The sequence below is a fragment of the Triturus cristatus genome, chromosome 6, assembly GCF_964204655.1.
Source record: "Triturus cristatus chromosome 6, aTriCri1.1, whole genome shotgun sequence".
NCBI classification, from domain to species: Eukaryota; Metazoa; Chordata; class Amphibia; order Caudata; family Salamandridae; genus Triturus; species Triturus cristatus.
The window spans coordinates 1,827,057,105-1,827,080,912 of NC_140589.1; the positions used below are offsets into that span (position 1 = coordinate 1,827,057,105).

At 46.4% G+C, this 23,808-nt stretch overlaps 1 protein-coding gene across 4 annotated transcripts in view; it reads left to right on the forward strand.

Annotated features, from left to right (window-relative positions):
* DTNB (dystrobrevin beta) overlaps positions 1 to 23,808 on the forward strand; it is a 716,394-nt gene that overhangs the window by 493,380 nt on the left and 199,206 nt on the right. For all 4 annotated transcript variants that reach the window (XM_085613210.1, XM_085613208.1, XM_085613207.1 and 1 more), the window contains exon 11: positions 5,005 to 5,082. In XM_085613210.1, coding sequence (XP_085469336.1) covers positions 5,005 to 5,082 — 78 coding nt within the window. The remainder of the gene's footprint in view (positions 1 to 5,004; positions 5,083 to 23,808) is intronic.

Genomic DNA, 23,808 nt, shown 5'->3' on the forward strand with positions numbered 1-23,808 from the left:
ATCCACATTTATTTTTGTCACAAGCAAAAGAAGATTCTGCAGCTAGTACTTTTTCTTATTTATGCGAGAGAGGAGCTATGGGGAGATTGTAACGACTGTAGGCACTTAGAAAGTTACCAAACAAAACTGAAAACACTGAAAGGCAGAACATTCGATTTCAAACAAAAAGTGTGCATTTAATGTACAGAATTAAGCAAGTAACGTTAAGCACCGTGTTCGAAGAGGGAGTGATGGGGGAATGGAGCCTCTCTCTTGGCAATGTTTGATATTTTTGTTATTGGGATGGCATCAAACTGTGTTACAGCATCTCTCTTGAAAGTTACCTGCAACCCGTTCTAACCCTCAGAGGCGGCCTTAGGCATGTGCAAGCTGTGCACCTGCACAGGGCCGCCAAACCCCAGGGGCCACCACGAGGAATCTGATACAATACATATTTGTGGCGATCGGATACAATACATATTCGTGGCGGCCCTTGGCAGGGATTTGGCGGCCTCCGGCTTCCGAGTCCGCCGTGCCCGGACCCCCTCTTCCGGTGCCCCCTACCTACGCTCCCTGCACAGGGCCACCATGAGCCTAGAGCCGCCCCTGTAACCCTTCGTGATGCAAAGAGCAAGCGCAGCGTTATTGAGGAAGATTAGAAAGGGAATGAAGGCATGAAAGCAAAAGTGAAATTACTTCTGCAAAGGCGAAATTAAAGGAAGGAGACTGGATCCACACATCTCGCTGGAGAGGGCTAGTTGCACAGAAACAGCTGGCATTACACATGCAAACAGTAAAAAAAAAAAAAAAGGTGAAGAAAGAATTTCATGTTTTCTTGAAACGGGGTCACAATCAGGTTTGCACACTAGCGGTATGTGTTTTCTTTTTAAATTCCTCGATGCCTGCCACTTGCAACCGAGCACGCCACTACCTGCTAACAGGTCTCTTCCTTGTGCCAATGATTGCCATTCACAGGCCACCTTATTGGCACTGACCCCAGCAGGCCCCGCCAGATGATGCCTAAAGCTTTCTCTCAGTGAGCCGGAGGCATCCTATGATGGACACAGTGTTTTTAAAAAATCTTAAGTACTCGCACTTCTTACTGCGACCCCTCCCCCTTAACTTGCAACACCTACTGCCATCTGCTGCCTTGTGTACCTTAGTTAGCAGTTCTCTTAAATGGGTCGTAGCGGTGTAGCTTACTAAGAGGGGCTTGCCGAGGTAAACCTGGGCAGGAGTGGGGCTGCGGCGCACAGTTTGTTAGTATTTTCCCGTTTTTAACTTATAAATACAGACAATGGAAAAATAGTTTTCCTTCTGTAGTTATATGTAAAATTCTGTTTAAACGGAAAACCGGGAGCCTTATTCATAACACAGCTCTTTCTTCACAGCGACCTACGCAGGTTCTGACACACTTACACCATTTCCGGTTATCTTGCCCTTTATCAGAGAATTCTGTAGAGAGAGCTCATGTTTGATTAAAAAACATAAGTGCTGTACCTGTGACAGGCAGCAAGATGGCTCAGTGAGTTAAGCGCTATCTCAAGCCGGTCTGGTGGCTTAGTGGAGTAATGTATGTTATGTTATGTCCACTTGTAACGCGCTCGGCTACTCGTAAGTATCCCGGCGCGAAACCTGAGGGGAGAGGAGAGCCAATCACGCAAAGAGATGTGTTTTGAGCTTCCTTTTGAATGCTGCAAGCTCGTGAGTAAGGCGAAGATCAGAGGGAAGAGCATTCCAGGCCTTGCTGGCTTTAACAACCAGGGAACAGCCCCCGACCCTCTGGAGTTTAAAGCGCGGAACCGAAGCAAGACAGAGGGACGAAGAGCGCAAGGCCCGCGAGGGGACATAAAAGGAAAAACGCCTCTGGAGATAGAGGGGGCCCTGACCGTGGAGAGCTCGATGGGCCAGGACCAAGAATTTAAACTTGATCCTGGCCGCCAATGGTAGCCAGTGAAGAGAGTGCAGATGAGAGGTGACACTCTTCCTTGACGAAATGCCCAGAGGCAATCTGGCCGCCGTGTTCTGGACCACCTGCAGTTTTTTAATCATGTACCCAGGGACCCCCGCATATAGGAAATTGGCGTAATCCAGCCGAGAGAGAATCAAAGCACAGGTGACCGTTTCTCTGGCTGCCTGCGGGAGAAGAGGAAAAACATTCCTAAGTGTTTTTATAAGACCAAAGCAGCAGCCAGCAGTTTTCCTAATATGGGTGGAAAAGGAAAGATTCTCCTCGAACCAGACACCCAAGTTCTTAGCGGGCTGTCCCTCAGACAGGGGTAGAGGAAGCTCCTGTGGCCACAGCTGTTTCCGAAAGTCGGCAGGAAAATTGCCAAAGAGCAGGATCTCCGATTATTGCTCATTGCACTTAAGCTGAGCGTCCGCCAGCCAAGTGAAGATGGAACGAAGGCACTGTTGCGCCGCAAGGACCGAATTAGAAGCTTTATCCCAGGTGAACAGCAGCTGGGTGTCATCCGCATAAGCCAATACCTTAGCCCCGAGAGCTTCAGCCAGATCGATCAGAGGCATAACATAAATGTTAAAAAGCAAGGGGCTAAGGGAGGAGCCCTGCGGGACACCCGTGGTGACCGAATGAAGGGAGGAATAGAAAGGAGGGAGCCAGATCTGCTCAGCCCGCTCCTCTAAAAAAGACCTAAGCCAGCCCAAACAGTCCCTGACACACCAATCTCAGCGAGACGGGTCAAGAGAAGATCGTGTGGGACCGTATCGAAGGCCGCCGAGAGGTCCAGCAAAATCAGAGCTGCCCTACCCCCGGCATCAAGGCACGCCCGAATGGCCACCACAACCTCAACCAAGACCGTCTCAGTGCTGTGGGCAGCACGAAACCCTGATTGAGCTGAGTGCAGAAGAGCCTTGGTCTCCACAAAATCTGTCAATTGCTTATGAACCACCTTCTCACAGGCTTTGGCTATAGCTGGCAAAAGAGAGATGGGACGATAATTGCCTGGGTTAAGTGGATCCAAAGATGGCTTTTTAAGGAGGGAAAGAATCTTCGCCTGCTTCCAGCCCTGAGGAACAGCCATTGAGTGTAGAGACAGATCAAATTGACTTCAAGGTGGATACTCTCAGCTACAGCGGCCAGAAGCCTGGCCGGGCAGGCATCTGCCAGAGAACCAGATTTCAGACCGCTAAGAATTTTAAGAGTTTCCAGCGGGTGAACTGGTCGAGAGGCAGACAGCGTAGCAGAGGGGGGCACGGCTTGGGAAGCCGGCGGCCCTCCATGATCGCCCCTGCCTGAAGAGAACGAGGCCTGAATGGCCTTGATTTTATCTCTGAAGAACCTAGACAGAGTGTTACACCAGTCAAACGAGGAGGGAGTAACACTAACTTGAGCCAGCGGGGAGGTGAAACTCTGCACTATGGCAAAAATTTCTTTAGCGTTGTTCCTGGCAGTGTCCATGCGAGCCGCAAAGAAATGACTTTTCGCCGTAGAAATGGCGACATAATAGATTCTTTGCATTGCTCTAAGTTTTGTTTTAGCCACAGGGCAGTAGCCACTCCTGCGCCACACCTGCTCCAAGATTTTACACTGATGTTTAATCGCTTTAAGAGCAGGTGTAAACCATGGTTTGAAGGGCGTAGCTCTGGCCGGTCTAATAGGTCGTAGAGAGGCAATCGAATTCACTGCTCTGGAGACCCAGCCCATAAACCCTGACAGGCACTCCTCCAAACCCCCAGACAGAACAGGCCTGGCGGTATCCAAGGCTTGTAAAAGTTCCAGAGGGTCCAATTTCCCAAGAGCAGGCTTCTGATAAAAATGCACCCGAGTCTCAGCCTTGGAGACAGTCCAAGAAAAATAGGATATAAAATGGTCTGACCAAGTCACTGGGAGGGGATCCCTTACAAGAATAGGAAAGTTGGAACAGATGGGGTCCAATATATGTCCGGCCCGATGAGTGGGAAGGCCGACGTGCTGGCTAAGTTGAGCCGTATGAAGAGTGTCCATCAGGTCAATCACCTCCCTATCCTCGGGTAGATCCATATGAAAATTCAGATCGCCCAACACCAAATAGTGGGAAAACCTAACAGCCCTAGAAGTAATAGCATCTCCCCAAGCCTGAATAAAAGGACCAGCTGGTCCAGGAGGTCGGTAGATCAAGGAGACACCAAGAGTAAAATGGGCTGACAAACGGGCGCTAAAATCAAGCACCTCGCAGCCGGCCCAGGCCGTGGAGTCACCCAAACCAAAATCCCAGAGATCTTTGTATATAACAGCAATTCCACCGCCCCTTGCCCCCTGTCGATCGACTCTCAGAATCCTATAACCTACAGGAGTAGCCAGTGGAACTATGGGGTCAGAAGTAGAGTCGAGCCAGTATCCACTGTAGGGGCTGTGTATGACCTCCTGGTCACAGGTTTAAAACCCTGCAGGTCCACTCAGCCTTTCATCCTTCTGAGGTCGATAAAATGAGTACCATTGATTTGGGTAACAATAAACACCTATTATTCTGTGCCAAAATACCCTTGCGTGGTCATGCGCTTCACAAATACACATGTTATTTTATTGAGAAATACTTGTGACCTTGCAGGACACATGTTCAAATCCTAGCATGACTTACTCCGCCCTTCATTCTTCATTCTTCTTTGATATATTGAGTGCCATTAAAGTGGGTAATAGTAGCATATTTTATTTACAGTGGATAGAAACAGTTAAAATATGATGTGAAGAAATACATTAAAGAGAGTAGCAACTATTATGATGTGGTTTATTTTGTTGGTGTTTTTATTGTGAATATTTTACTGTAGACATCTTCCCTGAAGTTCCTATTAGTTATTTGACCAGTGAGTATTACAGTCATGGTGGTTGTTGTTGTTATAGAACAGATGATGGCGCCTTGCCCAGAGTCAGTATGAGTTATTTGAAGACATACTTTCCAAGACCCTGATTGGTTTCTGTTGGAGTTATCCTGGTGTCGCCTTGGTTTGCCTCATGGTCTGAGTTCTCTGGTGGCTGTTCATGGAGCGCTGTTAATCTAATCCCTTGTTTTCTTTGTGTTGTTGCAGCCCTCCTCGTCCCCTGACCAACATGAATGATGCCATGGTCCCCCACATCCCATCGGGTGCTCTAACCCCCACAAAAAGGTAAGTCTGTGCCACTGCAGCCTGGGGTGATGTCATACAGTGGGGTGTGTGGGAGTCAAACCTCTGTATACTGTGCTGTCCTCACCGGGTCCCCAGTCTACCCCGAAAGGGAAGTGTGCAACTCTGCTTATTGTGATATAGCACGTGAGGACAGATGTGCGAGGGACAACCCACTGGCATTACATGTGCATGCGTCCTCTCTTTCCTTCATCAACCATTACAATCCAGTTGTAGCGCCTCTTAATAAAGAGGGTTTGATGGACGGTGGCTCACACGCACAGGCCGTCTCTTCCCTTGCACTGTGGTGTATTCTGTGAGCACGGCGTCCCTTTATACGTATCTGGGGGGGGGAGCTTGGACTTGCAGAGCAGCGCGTAACACATCCACACTTGGCTGCTGTACCTCTAGCCTTTGGTCTTTGTTGTTCCCTTGTCACAGGGTCGATCAAGGGAAGTCATAGAGGGATCCGCACGGTAGACTAAGGCAGCATTGACCAGACACTGCTGGGTATCACATGTGAAGGGGGGGAGGGGTGAAGCTGCATCTCCCCTGCACTATCAGAGGTTCTTGCTGTCCCTCCTGCTATAGAGAGAAGGACCTGCAAGATACAAAGCAGCTCCCTTGAATGGCCTGCATAATCATTAGAACCCGGCAGAAGAGCTGGACACAATCCACCCCGAATGAGTTTCCCCTCTGTGCAGATGCTTTAAAACCCCAAGTGGATGAGACCATGGAGGGAGACTCGAGACTGATAGTCCGCTGCAACTGTCTGGTGTCCAGAAAATGTGTATAACTTTGCACCATAGTATAAGAGCAACACTTGCGCCTTGACGCCAGTTCCTTTCTTTCTGCACCTTTACACCCAGATCGGGGCTCCACTCCTAATTTTCTAATGACTTCAAAAACAGTCTCACGGAGTCACAGACCTATGCTTGAGTACCCAGGAGCCCGGAACCGGCTAGCTATAGTGTCTCACTTGCCCTCCTACTCACCCACAGAGGAACGAGTGATTAGACACCCCAGAACTCAACACTCCAGACTCTCTCAGGAATCGTGGTTGCAGGACACACCTTTTCGCTCACACACTCGTGCTAGTCCAGAATAACTTCTGACAGAGACACGAAGAAAGGGTCAAATGTTTATTTTAACTATTGTGCTCTAGTATCAGGATACGTGCCACAACAAGTAAGAAAATGCCTAACACAAATGCGATTAGCATAGCGGGTAGTCTGTAAATCATAAATGGAGCTGTCATTATATATGACAGTGTAGCCTAACCTCCCTCCCCTTCTACAGAAGCAAAATGAATATATATATATATATATATATATATTTCGTCAAAAAAGGTTGCCCCATCGGAGATGCCACACACGGGGAGGTATACACACTAACATCACCGGCAGCCGCATATCAGCATTTCTCACGTCCTCCAAAAGAATGCCAAACGCGTTTTGGGCATTGTCATGCCCTTGATCACTGGCTCAATCACGGACAACAGTAGGCTTCTGTTAGGCACACAATTTATTTGAATTATCAAGTCCCGCCCAAATGGGCGTAGGCAAAGGAGCATTATCACCGGTAAATATTGGCAGCAGAGCAGCGATTTCTACACTGTTTTTCCACCCATTGGGGTAAGACATTAAATAACGGACTTTCAGAGGCACCCACTGGGGTTTGGATAATATGCACTATTCATATTTTTGGCATAGAACTGCAACTACCATAATGCTCCTTTGCCTACGCCCATTTGGGCGGGACTTGACAATTCAAATAAATTGTGTGCCTAACAGAAGCCTACTGTTGTCCGTGATTGAGGCAGTGATCAAGGGCATGACAATGCCCGAAACGCGTTTGGCATTCTTTTGGAGGACGTGAGAAATGCGGCTGCCGGTGATGTTAGTGTGTATACCCCCTCCGTGTGTGGCATCTCCGATGGAGCAACCTTTTTTGAATATATATATATATATATATATATATATATATATATATATATCTCAAACCCCGTACCTCAGTATACACAGATGAAAGCTCTACATCCTAGATGTTGTCACGATCTTCTCCCTGGAAAGGTCCCTCTCCAAGTGTGTGTTACCTATCTGTGTATACCTACATGACCGAAAGCATGTGTTCCCAAACAACAGCTGCATTTGTTTTTGTCTAGGTGCTAGAGCCTGACCAGAACAGAATAACAAGGGGCATTGTTGTTCGACCTTGTCTACATGTTCAGATCCTAGGAAAAGAACAGAGCGCAAAACAACAGCGTCTTTTGTGTGAAAGTACATTGTGGCATAAAGCAAAATATATCTATAAGGTAATGTGTGCAAAGCAGAGGACAGTCTCCAACGTGCTCATGCTAACATAGGGAAAACAACAATGGCCTCCACGGGACCTATGACACAGTGACTGAAGAAAGCAGATGCCAAGCACTGCAGAAAGCAGATGTCGTTCACATACCTGCACAAGAGGAGATACATCTTTGGCGTGTGGGCACAGGATATAACTGCAAGTCATGTGATAAGTGCGCACCCATGGGCGATTCCAAACCAGGAGGGGAAATTGTATGTCATAAAAATAAGCCGTTGTTGTGGCATCCGCATAGGTTTTTCTCCTGCTTCAAGTCTGGAGAACATACTCTGTCTCGCCCCGGGTTAGTTGATTCAGCGAGAAGTGAACTTCACACACTCCGTACTCCTGTAAGTCGAAATCGAAGTCCAAATGCAAACATAAAAAAGCAAAGCAAGATTTGACCCCCATCCCACCACTCTGTATCTAGAGAGAAGGCACCAGGGCATCACGATGGCTGCCATACACCTTCGAAGTCTCCTGCTGCAGAGCAGATACCTCAGCTGATCCCAGTGTACCCCGAGTTTCCTCAGCCAGCCACAACACCACAACAGACAGAAGGCTTCAGGGAGGCCACGCTGCAAAGTGTAGGGGTGCTTCCGTCTCTCGGTGATCCTTTGAAGCCCATGCAACCACAGTGGCCTCTAGTCGGGTATTGCTTGTGGATCCTCAGCACCAGAGGACCCCTTGGATCTGTTACAGACCCTGTACCAACACCAGTACAAACTTTTACTTCAGCTCCGGGACCTGTGCTGGTTTCTTTCACTTAGACGGCGCTAATAATGGTGCCGGAAGCGAATCTCGTACTGATAACGATGTTGTACACCTACTTACTTAGACTTTTTATCTCGAACGATGTCTGCACCTGAGGTACTGGGTTTACATCTGCCATCAGTTGAGAGCAAAACAAGCGTCCTGACAGAGGTTTTACCATCGGGCCTGCTACTTCTGAGGCCATGCTTCATTTTAACCAGGCCCTCACTGATATCTTGCTGGCCCCTAAGTTGAACCCCAGTTCTTGCCCACCCGTGAATCTGCAGGTAGCCAGGCATCACAGATCAGCTCCTAGCAATTCCGAGTTTCTAATCAAATGTTCTACTCGGAGAGCCTGGTTGTACAGGCCTCAACTGGTTAAGTAAATACCAACTCATTGCCAGCCGCTCCTCTGGATAGGGAATCCCAGAGGACTAATGCTTTTATCAAGCGTATGGTTTCCTCAGCCAGTCGTGCATTGCAGTCAGGGCCGGACTGGGAATGCACAGCAGCCCTGGCAATTTTGTCAAACCAGCCCACTGGGTAGGGGGTTATGGGGCAAGTGTGAATGCCTGCTGCTTAACAAAACTGCCCCCCAGCACTGCTACTTTTGTTACTGGGGATCGATTGCAACATCACTGCAAAACTGGCCCCCTTAACAAAATCGTCCCAACTGCTCCAAAACCAGCCTCCACCCTTCCAGCCTCCCGGTTAGATGCCTGATGCCCGCTACGGCCAGTCCGTCCCAAATTGCAGTCAGTAAATGCTGTTTGTTTAGTGGGTCTCTATATACTTGCCCTATAGGATACAGCCAGTGAGATCTTGCCAGAGGTTCTGGACGACCTTAATGTTTTCTGGTCCAGACAATTCATAAAGGACAGGATGTAGACAAATAAGTTATCCATGCAGGTCTGGATATTACAGATTGCCTGGGAAGGACAGTAGGTAACTGTGTTGTTCTTCCAACATGCATGGATGCCTCCCATTGGATTTTCCACCCTTGTACAGACTTCCTAATGGATAGCCTTTTGATGGGTCTTGCCTCTTCGGAGAGAAGGAAGACTCTGCTTGGGAACCACTTTAAAAACAGCAGACCTACAGTGTGTTTCTTGGGGCTGTTGGCCCCTGCCGAACCTTTCCTGCACCTGTTCTGTACCGACATGACAGCCTTCCCAGCGGTAATGCAGTAGACAACTCAGACTTTCGGAGGCTATGAACGCAGATCTGGCAGGCAGTGCACGGACCAGCAGGAGCATCAGTCCTTCCTCTTATGCTTTAGCCACTGTCGAACATGCCGTTTCAAAAGTTTAGCGCTTTGGAATTTCTGCAAGAACACTCCTTAGGAGATGCATTCCGGTTGAAATGAAACTTGGCACTCCCGTACGCATTCCCATCCCTGCCTCTCCTACCTTGAGTCCTTAGGAGATCAAGAACAACCACGCTCCCGACATCCTAGTGCCCCTGGATTAGGTGAGCAGAGTGTGGTACCCAGAATTTATGGACATAAGCGTCTGTCCTCTGATCGGGCTACCACCTTGTGAGGATCTTCTGTTGCAGCAACAGGGCGGTATGCTCCACCTGAATCTGTTCCCATCTACAGCTACATGTGTGGTTATTGAATGGCAGCAAAAAACTTCTTTTGATCTACTGCCTGAGAGGGTGGTCGGCCTTGCTGCCAAGCACCCTTCCTTGAAATCCATTTATTCTGAGTGCTGAGGCAAATAGATTTGTGGCCCAGTGTATTTGTAATACTGATGCCTTACAAACCAAACTGTCAGACGTCCTTTTGTTCATTTTATCGTTTTCCCGGCAAGGCTTTACAGTGGGCACTGTTAAAGGTTGTCGGTCCTTTCTAGGTTTACCGGTTCCTCTACTTTTTTTTTTTTTAAATCACCTGTTTTGATGGGATTTATTGAAAGTTTGACACACATGTTCCCTCCCAAGGTGTTTTGTGATGCAAAAATGCAACCTTAACTAGGTTCTAATGGTTCTCATGTGTACGTTCATTGAGACGGTGCAAAGCTGTTCACTGCTTCTCCTGACATTGAAGACGGTCTACCTCAGCAAAGTTATGTTAGTTCATCATGTGAGTGAATTGCAGGCACTTTCATTGTAACTGCCATGCACCACCTGTTACCTGGCAAGTTGGTCCTGCGGACTTGGCGGCATTCTTGCCAAAAGTCATGACTACCTTTCACGTTGAGCAATCCATCACTCTGCCAGCGATCATTGCTCACCCTCATTCCTATAAAGAGGAGATACTCCATTGGCTGGAACCCAAAATGATTTTAAGCTCATACATTGGTCATACTGAGGAGCAGCCTGTGGACCCTGTCGTGGTAGATTGTCTTCTACATTACGATCTGCTACGCACTAGCTCAGAAGCAGCCCCTGGCAGGTCTCAGAGTCTCTTATTTCGTGCCTAAGGCTGCTACTGTTGCGTTGGCTTTCAGAGTACATGTCCTTGACATCTGTCAGTTTGCAACATGGGCATTAGTGCATACGTTTACAATGCACTACTACTTAATGGCGAGGTTTGGTGGGAAGGGAACTTTGCCCGCTCTGTCTTCCAGTACTATTTTAGTCTGAGTTCACTTCACAGACCCTCCACCTGGTAGTGACTGCCCTTACCATAAAGCCTCTTGCAGCATCTGTAATGCCCATACCTGAAGCAGTGCTGGTTTGCAAAATGGCACAACACTTATTGTGTATAGATACAGAGTGTCCAGATGTACACACACTCGATGCAAAGCTTTGCGCAATTCACAAGAAAAGTAGAGGGAGCGCAATTCACAAGAAAAGTAGAGGGAGCTGAAATCAGAGTTGGTGTCTGGAGAATGACATGATCTGAATTTTGACCATCAAATAGATGTGAATTCTCTGATAGTGTTGAGGCTGGACAAGTTGAACTAGTTCAACAGACTCCCTTGATTTCTAATCCACACACGGCGAAGGCACGAGTGGTCTACCCGAACATCAGAAACCATGATCACATAATCCCATCTAAATCGGCTCACCCAGATCTCAAATCCAGACACTATGAAGACTTCAGACAAAGAGTATGCCCACACCTCAAGTAACAGTCACATCCTTGCAAGGGTTCCACTGCCTCCCAGAAGAGCAAAAACATGATTCAAAGACATTTGTGCAGTAAATAAGGCTTTAGGTGCCAACCTACCTGCGAAACGCTTCAGCACATCACAGTCCAACCAGGCTAACTCAATCCGTCCAAGAATAGCAACAAGCTGTGTGTGGCAGGGCCATGATTTTAAATGGTTTGGATGTTCACTGACGTCACTAGAGAACCACCAATATTTCAGCAGAGACATTAAAACTTGCTTTCAAAAAAGCAATCTGATTCCGGCCAGCAAGTGATTGAAACACCCTCACCCCCACCTTTTCTGCTAGGGGAGTGGACAGTAATCACTCCCACTAAATCGAATCCCTTGACCAAAATTAACAGGAGGAGGTTGTATCATTAGTAAAACTTTTAATGGAGACTCTGTGCCAGAATCTAATAGCTGAGAGTAAAATGGAGAAACGCTCCAAGTCTCTATGCTTCTCGATTCGACTTTTTCCTTCCTTCACACTCAACTTTTTCCTTTGGTTGAAGCCCAGTGATGCACGTGGTTATGGTACCTTACTGCTACTTCATATGCAGGTTGGGGTTTTGAACAGAGTAAGCGCTCTCTGCTTCATTCTCCCTGTTCTTTAGATGGGGCGTAAACTCTAGGTGCTGCACGTTCAGAATGACGCGTCATGCCGCACCATAAATTTGATTTAGGACCCAACTTCCAAATACCCCTAAACTTGCCAACATGCCCTAGAGTGACTGATGAGCCTGTATTCCAGTAAGACATCATCAGGCATTAGTCATTCAGAGTGATTAATGACATGAAGTTAAATGCGAGGAAATGTACAATCATTGTCTGGAAGAAGGACAGTGCCTTGTCAAATGTATTGATGCCGCAAGAGGACTGCAAATCAAGTCATTTGTTTAGTAAAAAACGTCCTAGAATGATCTTCAGTAAAGTATCAAATGATTTTAGCTCATAAGTCACAATGAGAGCTGATTGCGTTGTTGTTTGTTTCAAAGGCGCTATGAATGGTACAAAGACGGCAATGCGTAGATATCGCACAGTGCTTTTGATTGAAGCCGGATGTTGAGCTGTGCATAGCTGTAGACCTTGACTTCCAAGTCGCCTCCCACTCCGTTGGCCATTTGTTAACGAGATCTGTTACAAGTTTTCGGCTATGTGACTGGTGCAAATTTATTCAAATTGAGTCACTATGCATTTATATAATACAAATACAATTAACTCGTCTTGGTAAGGCTAATAGTTTGAAATGAACCAACTAACTTGTCTTCTTTAATCAACACAACCGAGAGTCTCCAGGGAAAATGAACCAGTCCAATGCTTCAAAACTGGAGTTTGTGAGTATTGGTCTTTATTTTGTGGTCCCACTTCATATGGTCGTGATGCAGAAGTCACCGGAATCCAGAAGAAATCTACTTTAGTACCTCCCAATTCTGTGATTCCGTCTGAGATTGTCACCTTTGAGGCAACTGTACTTTTAGTCCGTAACCAACTAGAGAAACAATCAGGGTACTTCATACCAAACCTATCTAGCTCTTTCAAAGTGGGCATTACACAACTCCGGTCTAATAACATTGTAATAAAGCCAACAGATAAGGGATGGGCAATAGTGGTGCAGAACAAAAACAAGTACGTCACAGAGGGAATGCGCCAGGTTATGTGCCCGGTGTACTCCGGAAACTCGATAAGGATCCCAAGTTACTGCTCATTTGGCACAAGGGCCCAGTATGGATAGGGAATAAGGAATTTGAATTCCTCTCAAACATAGCATGGACAACTCCGGTCCTATACCTTCCACCTAAGGTTCACAAAGAACCACCGAACACACCTGGCTGCGATTCCATTCTAGAGCCCCAGACAATATATTTTGAATGCTTCCTCATGTCGTTTCCCAAATCTACTCTCTCATTCATTCAAGTTATAACAAACTTCAATTATCATATAGAAAACAGAGAACTTGATACTGGAAACTAGGTTTTGCTTACTTTTTAATTGGTTTATTTAAAGCTGTTAGCCTTACCAAGACGAGTTATTTGTATTCGTATTATATAAATGCAAAGTGACTCACTTTGAATAAATTTGCACCACTCAATGCACAGCCTTTTTTTTAGGTTAACATTTTGGACTTAGAGCACATTGCGCAAAAGTCAAAAATACAACTGTTTCTGTTGCTTAAAGAGATGACTGGTCTATGTTTGTTTAAAGTAAAAATAGCTTTGCAATTTAGTTTCATGATACGGCTGCTTCATTTGAACCGTGCATTAAATGATTTGAATTCTAGTGGTATTAGTACTGTTTCCTGGTCTCCTGAAGTTTAGGCCTCCCGCGGACCCCAGCCCCATGCTAGCTTTAGTGCTTGAAGTAACCAGTCTCGCCCTGAATTAAAATGTTAACATTTCTCTAAATACTGCAATGGTTTAAACAAAATGGAAACAAAATGCTGGAGAATTAACTGTCCAATTACTTGGAACACTTCCATTTGCTGCACCCTCCCAAACCGGTTTCTGCCCCAGACATAGAACTGAGACAGCTCTGCCAGATGTGTCTGAATCCATCAAGACATTCCTAGATCAGGACCCTGATCCTGCTTGATTTTTCGTTGGCATTTGATACGGTCTCTCATCAGACATTGTTGCAGAGACTGGCGTGAGCTGTGTTGGCAGCGGTGGTTCCATTCATTCCTCTCTGACAGAGGATAATCGGTCATTCTTGAGTCATTCACCTCTCCATCTATAATACTCAACTATGGGGTGCCTCAGGCCTCCTCAGTGAGCCCTGTGCCTTTTACCGTATTGGCCCACTGGCAACCATCATCGAATTCTGTGTCTTCAAGGTGATCTGCTAAATTGATGATATCCAGCTGATCTATTTTCTTGGTAGAAAAGCTGATGCTGGCCAGCTTTCCTTTAACAGATGCCTGGTTGAAGTGGGAGAATTGATGAGGAAGAATTGTCTGAAATGTAATTCTGGCAAAAAAAGGTACTGCTATTTGGTGAGGCATCCGAAGGTTGGTCCAAGGACTGATAGACTGATGAGTTTGGTCCGTCCCCCAAGCCACCTTCAGTCGCCAGAAATGTGGAGGTAAGTTTGAATAGCAAGCTATCTTTTTGCTTCCAGTTATTAGCAGTTGCTGGTAACTGTTTTTCACTCATTGGGACCCTAAAGAAATCCCTGGAATATATTCTGATAGAAACCCTATAAAAGCGTGCATTCATTTATTACCTCTTGAATAGATTGTGACAATGTCCTGTATCTAGGACTGCCCAGTTGCCTGTTAGGTTGCCTGCAGGTAGTAACAAATGCTGCTGCACAGTTGATTCTCCGGGTCCCTGATCGACAGTCGTTCAGGGCACAAACTTCCACTTTCCATACGTCAACGTACAAAGGAAAGCCAGTTCAGAAAACAAGTAAAAACGTGGATCTTCAGACTTTAACATCTTGATAAACTGTGCCTCCTTGCATGCTTGTAGCGCAGGGACACCTGGTCGGCAGCTGCGCACTCTGCAAATCAGATTTGACTGTTTGATGTCAGGCCATGCCAGGATTAGGACCCTTCTCCTTGCTCCCTTCTTCTCCCATGGTCTGGAATAGTTGGTTCCCGGCCTCTAATTTCTGCACTTGAGATCCAAGTTCTGTGTGAGATGTGCTTCCCCTTCTATCCCTGACTCAACCATCCATGTCTCCCCACACTTTAGCCACTTATTTCTAAAGATCTCTGAGCTACAAAACTAGGCCAAATAATTGCTTGACCATCCCAATATTTACCTTGTTGACAGTATTCAGTGCCACAGATATGATGATAAGAACTTCTCTTCTGACATCAGAAGATATATTTCTGGTAAATAATGTTCTGCAGAGCCAAGCAATACTTACAATTGTACGTGTTCAGACTAGGGCAAGAAATTCACCATGGTTTGTATTCAATCTTAAATGTATATATTTTTTTACCAAAGATTTGCAACCAAATTCACTGCAGCTTGTGGTAAAATGTACATTTATATTTTTTCATCAAAGTGTTTTTTTTTAATCTTCACCTCTGCTTGTTCAAAGTGGACTCCGCGGCTCCTAGTTTTGTTAGTTACATTTTAGACCCTTTTTTATTTGTTGAGTTTGAAAGATGATGTATTAACTCCTTCTTTAGAGAGTTGACTTCCTTCCTTTTTTGGCAAGGAGTTAAGAGCCACAAAGTGGGTGGGATCCAGTGCCATTCAGCAAAATTGATATTCATATTTTTCCTATAAAATGAAGATTGTAATAGAGAACTGGTAATAAAATTTCAAAATGGGTGATCCAGGAAATTCAATGGACGCTACATGTTGTAGTTCCGGAATCCAGAACCCTAGGTCAATTAAACGCCTGAATGTTGAAGCATCAGTGATATTTCTAATTTAATAAAGAAAAAATAGAGAGTGAGATAGTCGCAGTCTTTCCGAAAACACTGCTGTCCCTGGAGTGGAAGCCTTAAGAATAAAGTGGGTCTGATTTTGGCATTCCTTCAGCTTGCCTCTCCTAAGTGCCGAAACAATGCCAGCTTCCCAATAGAGATATTTGTTCTCTTTTTATCCAGGACGTGGACTGGAAAGGGCAGGAGCAAGATGGGCTTGAAGTTGCTGAGGTCATTTGGGTTGGCTGAGGGTTTCTTCAGGAGAGCTGTGACCTCTGCCTGTTTTCCGCTGTCTGGGAACTATCAACTGAGGATGGAGGAGTTGATGATGGCGTTGAGGTGGTGCTGATCAGTGTGATTCCCAGGTTGTACATGTGGTGTGGGCAGAGGTCTGTGGGGGGCCCAGAGTGGACGGTCTGCATGCTTCTGGTAGTGTCCTCTGTGGTGAGGGGGTTCCAGTTAGTAAGGAAGTGGGGGCTCTTGGAGGTGGTGGGTGGTTTCATGATGTCTTCCACAGTAAGTTGGGGTGAGAAGTTGGTGTAGATTTGAAGCATTTTGTTGTGGAAAAAGTCGGAAAGGTCGTCGCATAGGGCCTGTGAAGTGATGATGGTGTTGGAGGCTGCTATGGGGTTGGTGGATTTTTGGACGATGTTGAAGAGTTCTTTGCTAGAGTTGGACCCGGATTAGAGTCTGAGCATGAGGGACGCTTTGAGCTGAGCGTGATATCTTCTGAGTGTAGATTTTAAGGTGTCTCTGTCAGTGCGGTCATAGCTGGTGCCCCATCTTCTTTCTAGTTATTTGCAGCAGAGCTTGGAGTCTCCTAGGTCTTCTGTGTAACAGCAGGGTTCTGGTATGAATGATTTTCTTCAGGGAGGCCAGGGTGTTGGTGCAGTTTGAGATCCAATTGTTGAAGGCAAATATGTAATTCTATAAGTTGCCTTTGAGGGTAAGGTGATTGAATCTGGGGGCGTGGGTCCAGTCTGCTACTGTTGTGATTCCATGCGAACACAAAGTGGATATGCTTTCGGATCTGCACATCTGTAAGCCAGTTATCTGTACAATTGAACAATCAAGTTCATAATTTATCGAATTATTAGGGTGCTCCTATGGCGCTGTATTACCCATCCATCTTAGGTAAAAGACCCGCTAGATCTGCTGCCGCAGTCTAGACCCAAGTGTCCAACAAATGCACCGAAGCACACCACAACACTCTTACTTTTATCCTCATACAGTAGTGTGTGTGACACATAAGAAAAACAGCTCCAATCAATGAAGTTCCATTACACCAGTTCCATTCACAATCCTTCAATGAGTGACCCACAGCGGTAGATGTATCCGATCATTTGTAATTTATTCCATTAGAGACAAAGAACAGCAGCCGACGCGCGTTTTGTCCTCCTGGACTTTCTCAAGGCTTGTTCGTCAAAGTTAAAGCGAACGATGCGTTCCAATGTGCCCGAATCGAAATTCCAATCATAAATCTGGCTTCTTTCCTGTGGTGGTGTGTTTGCCAATTAGGATCTCTTTCAGTCACGAAAAAATGAAGGCTCACGCAGCCATAATAAACAATGTGGCACTTCTTACATCGCTTTCAATCAAATGTGCATGACTTCATGCTCGCCATGTATGCGGCCTGGTTATGTTGGTAGGTGTTGGTACCGTGATAAGTACGCGCACTCAAGTTCGAAGTGTCGGGGATTTCTCCAAGTTTCCTAGGTTCTTTGTGTTATGATGATCCAGTTGCAGCTAAGGATGGTGGTTGGTTTTGGTTTGCTCAGGAGGGTGCATTGATGTAGAAGTGTACCATGGAGTGGTCGGTCTGTGTGCGCGTGGTGAGGTGGCTGGGGGTTGCTGGCTGTGAGGACTTGGTTCAGTGTGTGTTTTCGCGATGTGGGTTGGGGCCTTGTACGAGCTGAGTGAGTCCAATGTTGCTGAGGCTTTCTAGGAGATCAGTGGCGTTGCGATCTGTACGGTCATCAAGTTGAATGTTGAGGTCGCCGAACAGGAGGAAGTATTTTGGATCTAATGGCGATAGGAGTGATGAAGTCAGTAAGGGGGCTGTTGAAGGTGGTGTGGGTCCGGGCGGTGCCCGAGATGGTTGTGGAGTGGTTGAGATGCAGTTGGAAGTGTAAGTGTTCCATGAGCGTGGTTGGTTTGTCTCCTCAAGGTTTGTGGACTCTGTCGGACTCAGATGGATGAAGACACGGCGTGGAGGCAAGGTTCTTATTTTCATACCCCTCGCTGTTCTTGTGGTTCTCCAGGGACAGAGGGAAAAGTAACTGGCCTAGTAAGGGCGTTTGTAGGCGCCCTTTGATACCGTTGAGCGTGTTGATTAATTTTCGTTTGCAGGTGCGAAGGCCCACACAATTTGTCACCGCACAGACAGCGCAGTGAGCAATGGTTGGTTCCCAGATTGAATTCCTGGTTCTAGTCCATTAATACAAAATAATTCAACAACCTACAAACAAGTAGATTAAAGGTCCGGCGGGCAATGAGCCATTTTCATAGGCCTTCAAAACCTTCTGATTCAATGCAGAAAAATAAAACAAACAGTGACAAAATCAAATGTTTGTGCGCTTGGCTTTAAGAGGGATGGGGCCCTCTGCGACCCGGCAGCAGTTAAAAGCTGAAGTTGAAGCGGGTCCCTATTGGCCCCTATATTCTGACCTTTGCTTTACAGGGAAAAACAACGATCGATTTTTGTACAATGGCTGTGCAAACTGTCAAGCCGAACCATGTCAGGGAGGTAGCCCCTGTTTACATTTCCCATGTCTATAACTCCATTTACTTTCCCCGAGAGTATATGCTTTTTTCATAATTTTGTTTTTCTGTGGTTTTCTTTTCACGCACCAAGTTACCTTTTTAACAGCGCGTGCTGTGAGATGGATCACCTGTCGATGTCTCTGGGTGGGTTTTCATAAAGATGTGTTTGTACATTTTACTGATATTATAGTGAATTGAATTCACGTCTGTCTTACATCAACAGTTTACTCTCTGCCTCCGGCAGTAATTTCTTTCTATAAACCGTTTCAGTGTTCCTTGAAAGGTTACTCGATTGCTGTGAATTTGACAAAAAACAGCAGAAAGTTTTTCAGCCATAAAAGGGCACTCAGCTAAAGTGTCACAAGAGAAGCTTAGTTTCTGGGCACGTTGGAGAGCTCTCGAGTTGATGCTGAAGACGGGGCGAGCTCCCCAGAGTGCCCGCCAGAGGGGCATCGAGGTGTTCATAATCCGTGCTCGTGCAGGCCTGGGCCTCCTTGCAGATGGCACCGAGCGGTGGGCCCGAGTACCAGTGGGAATTGTTATTTTAGCAGAAGTGTGTGAAAAGCAGCGCTGCTGCCATACAAGGTAACGAGCGGCACAGACTGGTGAGGAAGGGGGGGAGGGGGGGGTGCGGGGCTGGCAGGGTATCTAGGGGGAGCCTGCTGGGTGGGCCCAAGAAGAACAGGGAAGGCTGCAAGATGGTGGGGGCGAGGGGGGTGGTGTAGGAGAAAGATGTGAAGAGAAGATGGCGGGTGAGAGAAACGGAAGGATGATGGAGTAAACAAATAAAAGAAGCATTGGCATAGCCAATAGGTCTCGCCTTTGGGACCTTATAAGTCTTTAGCCATGCAGCAAATGATGTTGTAGCACCAAGGATATTGTGCTGCATAACTAAATACTTATAAGGTCCCAAAAGCGAGACCTATTGGCTATGCCAATGCTTTTTCTTAGCAGCATCCGTAGTCAGCACCTTTCTTGGTCAAACGCTGACCAGGTCTGCAATAGTGGAGCCAGTGTCATTGGGGCCTCTGTTAAGACTCTCGTTGCCCTGTATACATCCATCCCGCAGTAGAGATGGGGTGACTGCTAAGATTTCATTATGGAGGAGGTTAAAGGAGATAGCCTTAATGTCCTTGTTCTCTGCAGTAGGCACTCGCTCTTTTGCCGGTAGAATGTATTTTGACCAACTTGAAATGATGAAACACAAGCTGTCCATTTATTAACCCACCCCCTCACCCCCCGCACCATCAATGTTTTCATTGTGTTTTTCCCACTTTCCCAGTACATACCAGTCGGCGCTGTATCAAACTCTGTAAATAAACGAAGTTGAAAAGGTCGGTATTCAAACCCATGACCTGTAGTGCAGGGTGTTCAAAAAAGGCATGAGGTGGAACCATGACTGGGACACGTTGGTAGCCGGCAACCCTGAAGTTCAGCAGCGGGGCGGCCGTGCTCCTAAGTAAAACTTTGGGCCCTACTTATTTCTTTACCACATATTTAGCACTGGGCCTATCTCTCTCTGACCTCCATTTTCTGTCTCTCTGATGTTATCGCTGTCTTTGGAGTGCAGCTGTGGAGCATAATATATGCCTATTAAGAAGGGGGTCTCAATGACCATATATCCCTTTGGGCGTGGAATGAACTGACTATGAACTGTTACCCTCAAAAGAATTCAATAATGGTGACTCTATAGTCCCAAAACCTGCCACACGTTTCTTTCATAAGTAATGACACCGAAGCACCCATTGCTGAGCAGCAAGGCCCTGGCAACAGAGCTAACAGAAACACAGCTGCAAATAACAGGAGGCCATTTAAACACAGAGGGCAGCTGGAATCAAGGGTTACGAGGATCGAAAATGGATAGGGTTTGCAAGATCATGGAGCATGGACAGAAAAGGGATTAGTAGGGTGCGTCTAATAAGGAAGGTGATAATATCTTGTTTCTCATATAGATCGACTGGTGCAGTTTCTAAGCGCTGTAAACAACAGTTCTTACTATTGCTCAGCTTAATTTAATAGTGCTGAATGTATCAATCTGGAAGGCTGAATCGGCCATGCCACGACTTGGATACGTGATCTGCCGCTCACAGTATATGTCAGCATTGAGCACTAACGCAATTGACGGGCAGGGTGGACCTAGTACTGCAGTGACTTGGGACAGAGAACTGATATTGTGCAGGAAAGAGTTTCGGGGTTAGTGAATGGAATTCACGATTTGCCTACAATCACATCATAGGGTCAAGCAGAAAGCTGGGATCTGAGACCAAGTGGTTCGAAGTGCTACATCTTCCATTTTAGGCAAAACGCCCTACCCTTCTGAGAGCCATCGGGCTGCTGACTGACTTTCTCTTCATACATCCCTGAATCATAAATCTCCATAACTACAAATCAATAGAAAAAGATGCATAATCATTTTCAGTTCAGTCTGTGTTTTTTAAAATTCGTTCCCATTCTTAAATTCAGGAGGGGAAAAGCATTTGCAAACGAGGAAGCGGCTGCCTCCAAATAAGGGATTTCTGAAGTCGGGAGGAACAGCAGAGCCCAGAAGAGAAGCGCCCAAGAGGCGTCCGGCGGGAGCGCGGCTGCTGCAGCCGTAATTGAGGAAGAAACTATCTTGAACATTCTCCTGGGAAGTGAAAATGTGCAGGCCATTAAAGATGTCCGAATGAATGGAACATTAACGCCGAGGCCAAGTGTACCTTGCTTTTCCAGGAGTGAGGATGCGACCCCGGCGAGGAGGTGAAAGCAGGACAGGCCGCAGAATTACAAGGTGACCTCTAATTGGTTACTTCTTCCAAGCTGGTTTCCTTAATTGGCAGGTGAAGCCACCCAGTTTGTTGTGAGTGGGATTTCTGTGGTGGGAATGTGCTTTCTGACTCGCTGAGGTGCTGTTCGACCCCTAATAGAGCTTTCCCTTAGACGGGCTGGCTGCACCTAGCTCGCTCCTGCATCTTGAGTGTGAGCCGAGGCCGTGTAGAAAGTGTGTCCCTGCAGTAAAGACTGGTAACTCGACACCTGCAGAGTGAATACGAAGGAAGATCAAGGCGCGCCTGGGCATCCCTGCCCAGAGACATCCTGTTTTTGCATACATAGCGCTTGCTGCCAGTGGCACGCTGCTTTGGAGAAGTGTTAATAAAAAGTAATTACCTTTTTTATTGGCTCTAGTTTTTAGCAACAAAGAGGTCGGTCATTGCACTGCTATTGATTACATGTGTTATTCCCGAAGTCAAAGAAACTTGTTTTACTGACCGTAGAAGGAGAAAATGCTGAGCCAGTTTGTACTCCTATTAAGAACACGTCGTGGCAATGCTATTGAAAGCAAGTTCTGGTATTATACTGCTGGATAGTACTACTCTCTTTACTGCTTATAGAAGGAGGGCCTCGGAAGTATGAAAGGCAGAGTCAGTCCATATCAGAACCTGTGAAACGGCAGATTTCATATTTTCTTTCTGCAATGATGTAATTCTGAGATCTCTTTTGCAATTCAGAATGGGGATTTTTTCTATAATTAATTGTTAGAGCTCTGTAGACCGCCGCAGCGCTGCACGCGTAACATGTAGAGCACGTGCCCACCCAGCAATGCGTCTAAGCACAGCTGAAAGGTAAAGACGTACATTGACACAAATGCCAATGGTGTTGACGTCTGCTACGGAGGCATGGCACGCTGAGGACCCGTCAGAATTCTAGCTGTGAGTATTGGGTTCAGGCACAAGTCTCAGAAGTAGGTGCTTTGATCAACTGAGCCACCACACTCAAGGGTGTGGAACACAAGGAGCAAACCCTACAATGCTAGCATGCGTGACTTAACCAGGAGATGCATCTATCTATATAACGTTTGGAACAATATCTTCCAACCAGCTACCGTGTATTTTATTTTTAGCTCTTGCATAGCGCTGAGATGCTTCATAATAGCTCACATCTCCACGCACTCTAATATAGCACTACTGTGCCCCCTCGTAGCACTCCGAGACATCAACATGCTAAGATGCTAAACAAGCCCGTGAGTGGTGCGTGCGCGCGCGCTGTTAGGAATGCACCTGCCATTGTGCCCGCCACTGCACGCGAAAGTGAAACCTGATTCAGAACAGATGGCACTCTGCGCGCTCCCGAAACCCCTAGGCCATGGGAGTGAAAGTTTTGAGGAAAGGTGGGACATGCACCCGTCTTTGGCCATTTGCGTGCTTTCAATTATTGAAAGCCACACGCAAAGGCCAATGGGATGTGTGGGAGGAGGCACACCCACACGGAGAAGGCTCTTGGAAGTCTGAAGTGATTCCAAGAGCCCTCTCCTAGGGCAGCGCATGCGTGCTGCGCTAGGCGAGACCTAAAAAGGGTGATAATGTAGAAAGAGGGGAAGATTAGAAGAGGGGAGTAGGGCCGAATGACAGGACAGGAGTTTGAGGACAGTGTTAGAGAAACTGGAGCATAAAGGACAAATAGGTTTTAGTGACAGAGGACAAGAAGAGTAGATGTTTAGGAGTAAACAATGGGTAAATCTAGAGGGCAGAAAAGTTCGGGTGATGGGGGCTAGAGAAGAGGAATCGGTAAGAAGGGGTCCATGGAAGGGAGGAGAGCAAAGGAGAGCGAGTAAGACAGAGCGGTAAAGAGGAAAGAATCGAGACAGAGACACAGAGACAATATTTGGAGGTTTACTGAGAGAGGGGTGGACCAGACACATGAACTCCAACTCCATGCATCAGAGCCTAGTGTAATACCGCTTTCATGATCACTTCTGAGGGGCGGGGCCAGCCCTCGCCAGAGTTCATGTCAGGGCCGGCTTTAACACCAGTGGCGCCCTGTGCGACAATGTTTATTGGCGCCCGCCCAATGACCACCTCTGCCACAGATTTCCTCACTAGTGCCCTTTAACAGTGTCCCTCAAGTCTCCAGAGCCACTGTCTCTCGGATTCATTTAGTTTTCTAGCACCACTCATACCAGTTTAAGGTGTCAGAGCACTTTACATCACACAGGCATTGCACAGAGACAATAATATGTGTGTAAATCAGTGTATAGGAAATGTTACATCAAACAGGACTACAAGGTGTAGGAGTGACATGTCATCGATACTCATAGGCAATAAAGTTTAAGAGTCCTTATTCTGGAAAAGCACAAATTAAGAATTTAAAACATATAATTATTTTTAGGGGTTCTCTTTAATAACAAGAATTTTCCATCCAAATGTACCCTTTTGGCAAAATTAGGATAATGAAAGACTGGACAAAAAACATATAGCTCTAACATATTACTTGCAGTTTACACGCAGCTCTTTGATGACAGTTAATAGCTCAATGTTCTATATTACGATTTTGACTAGCAAACGACAAGTAACAAAAGGAGCTCTTTTACAGAAGCCGTAATCCCCTGACCTATTTACATTACATGCA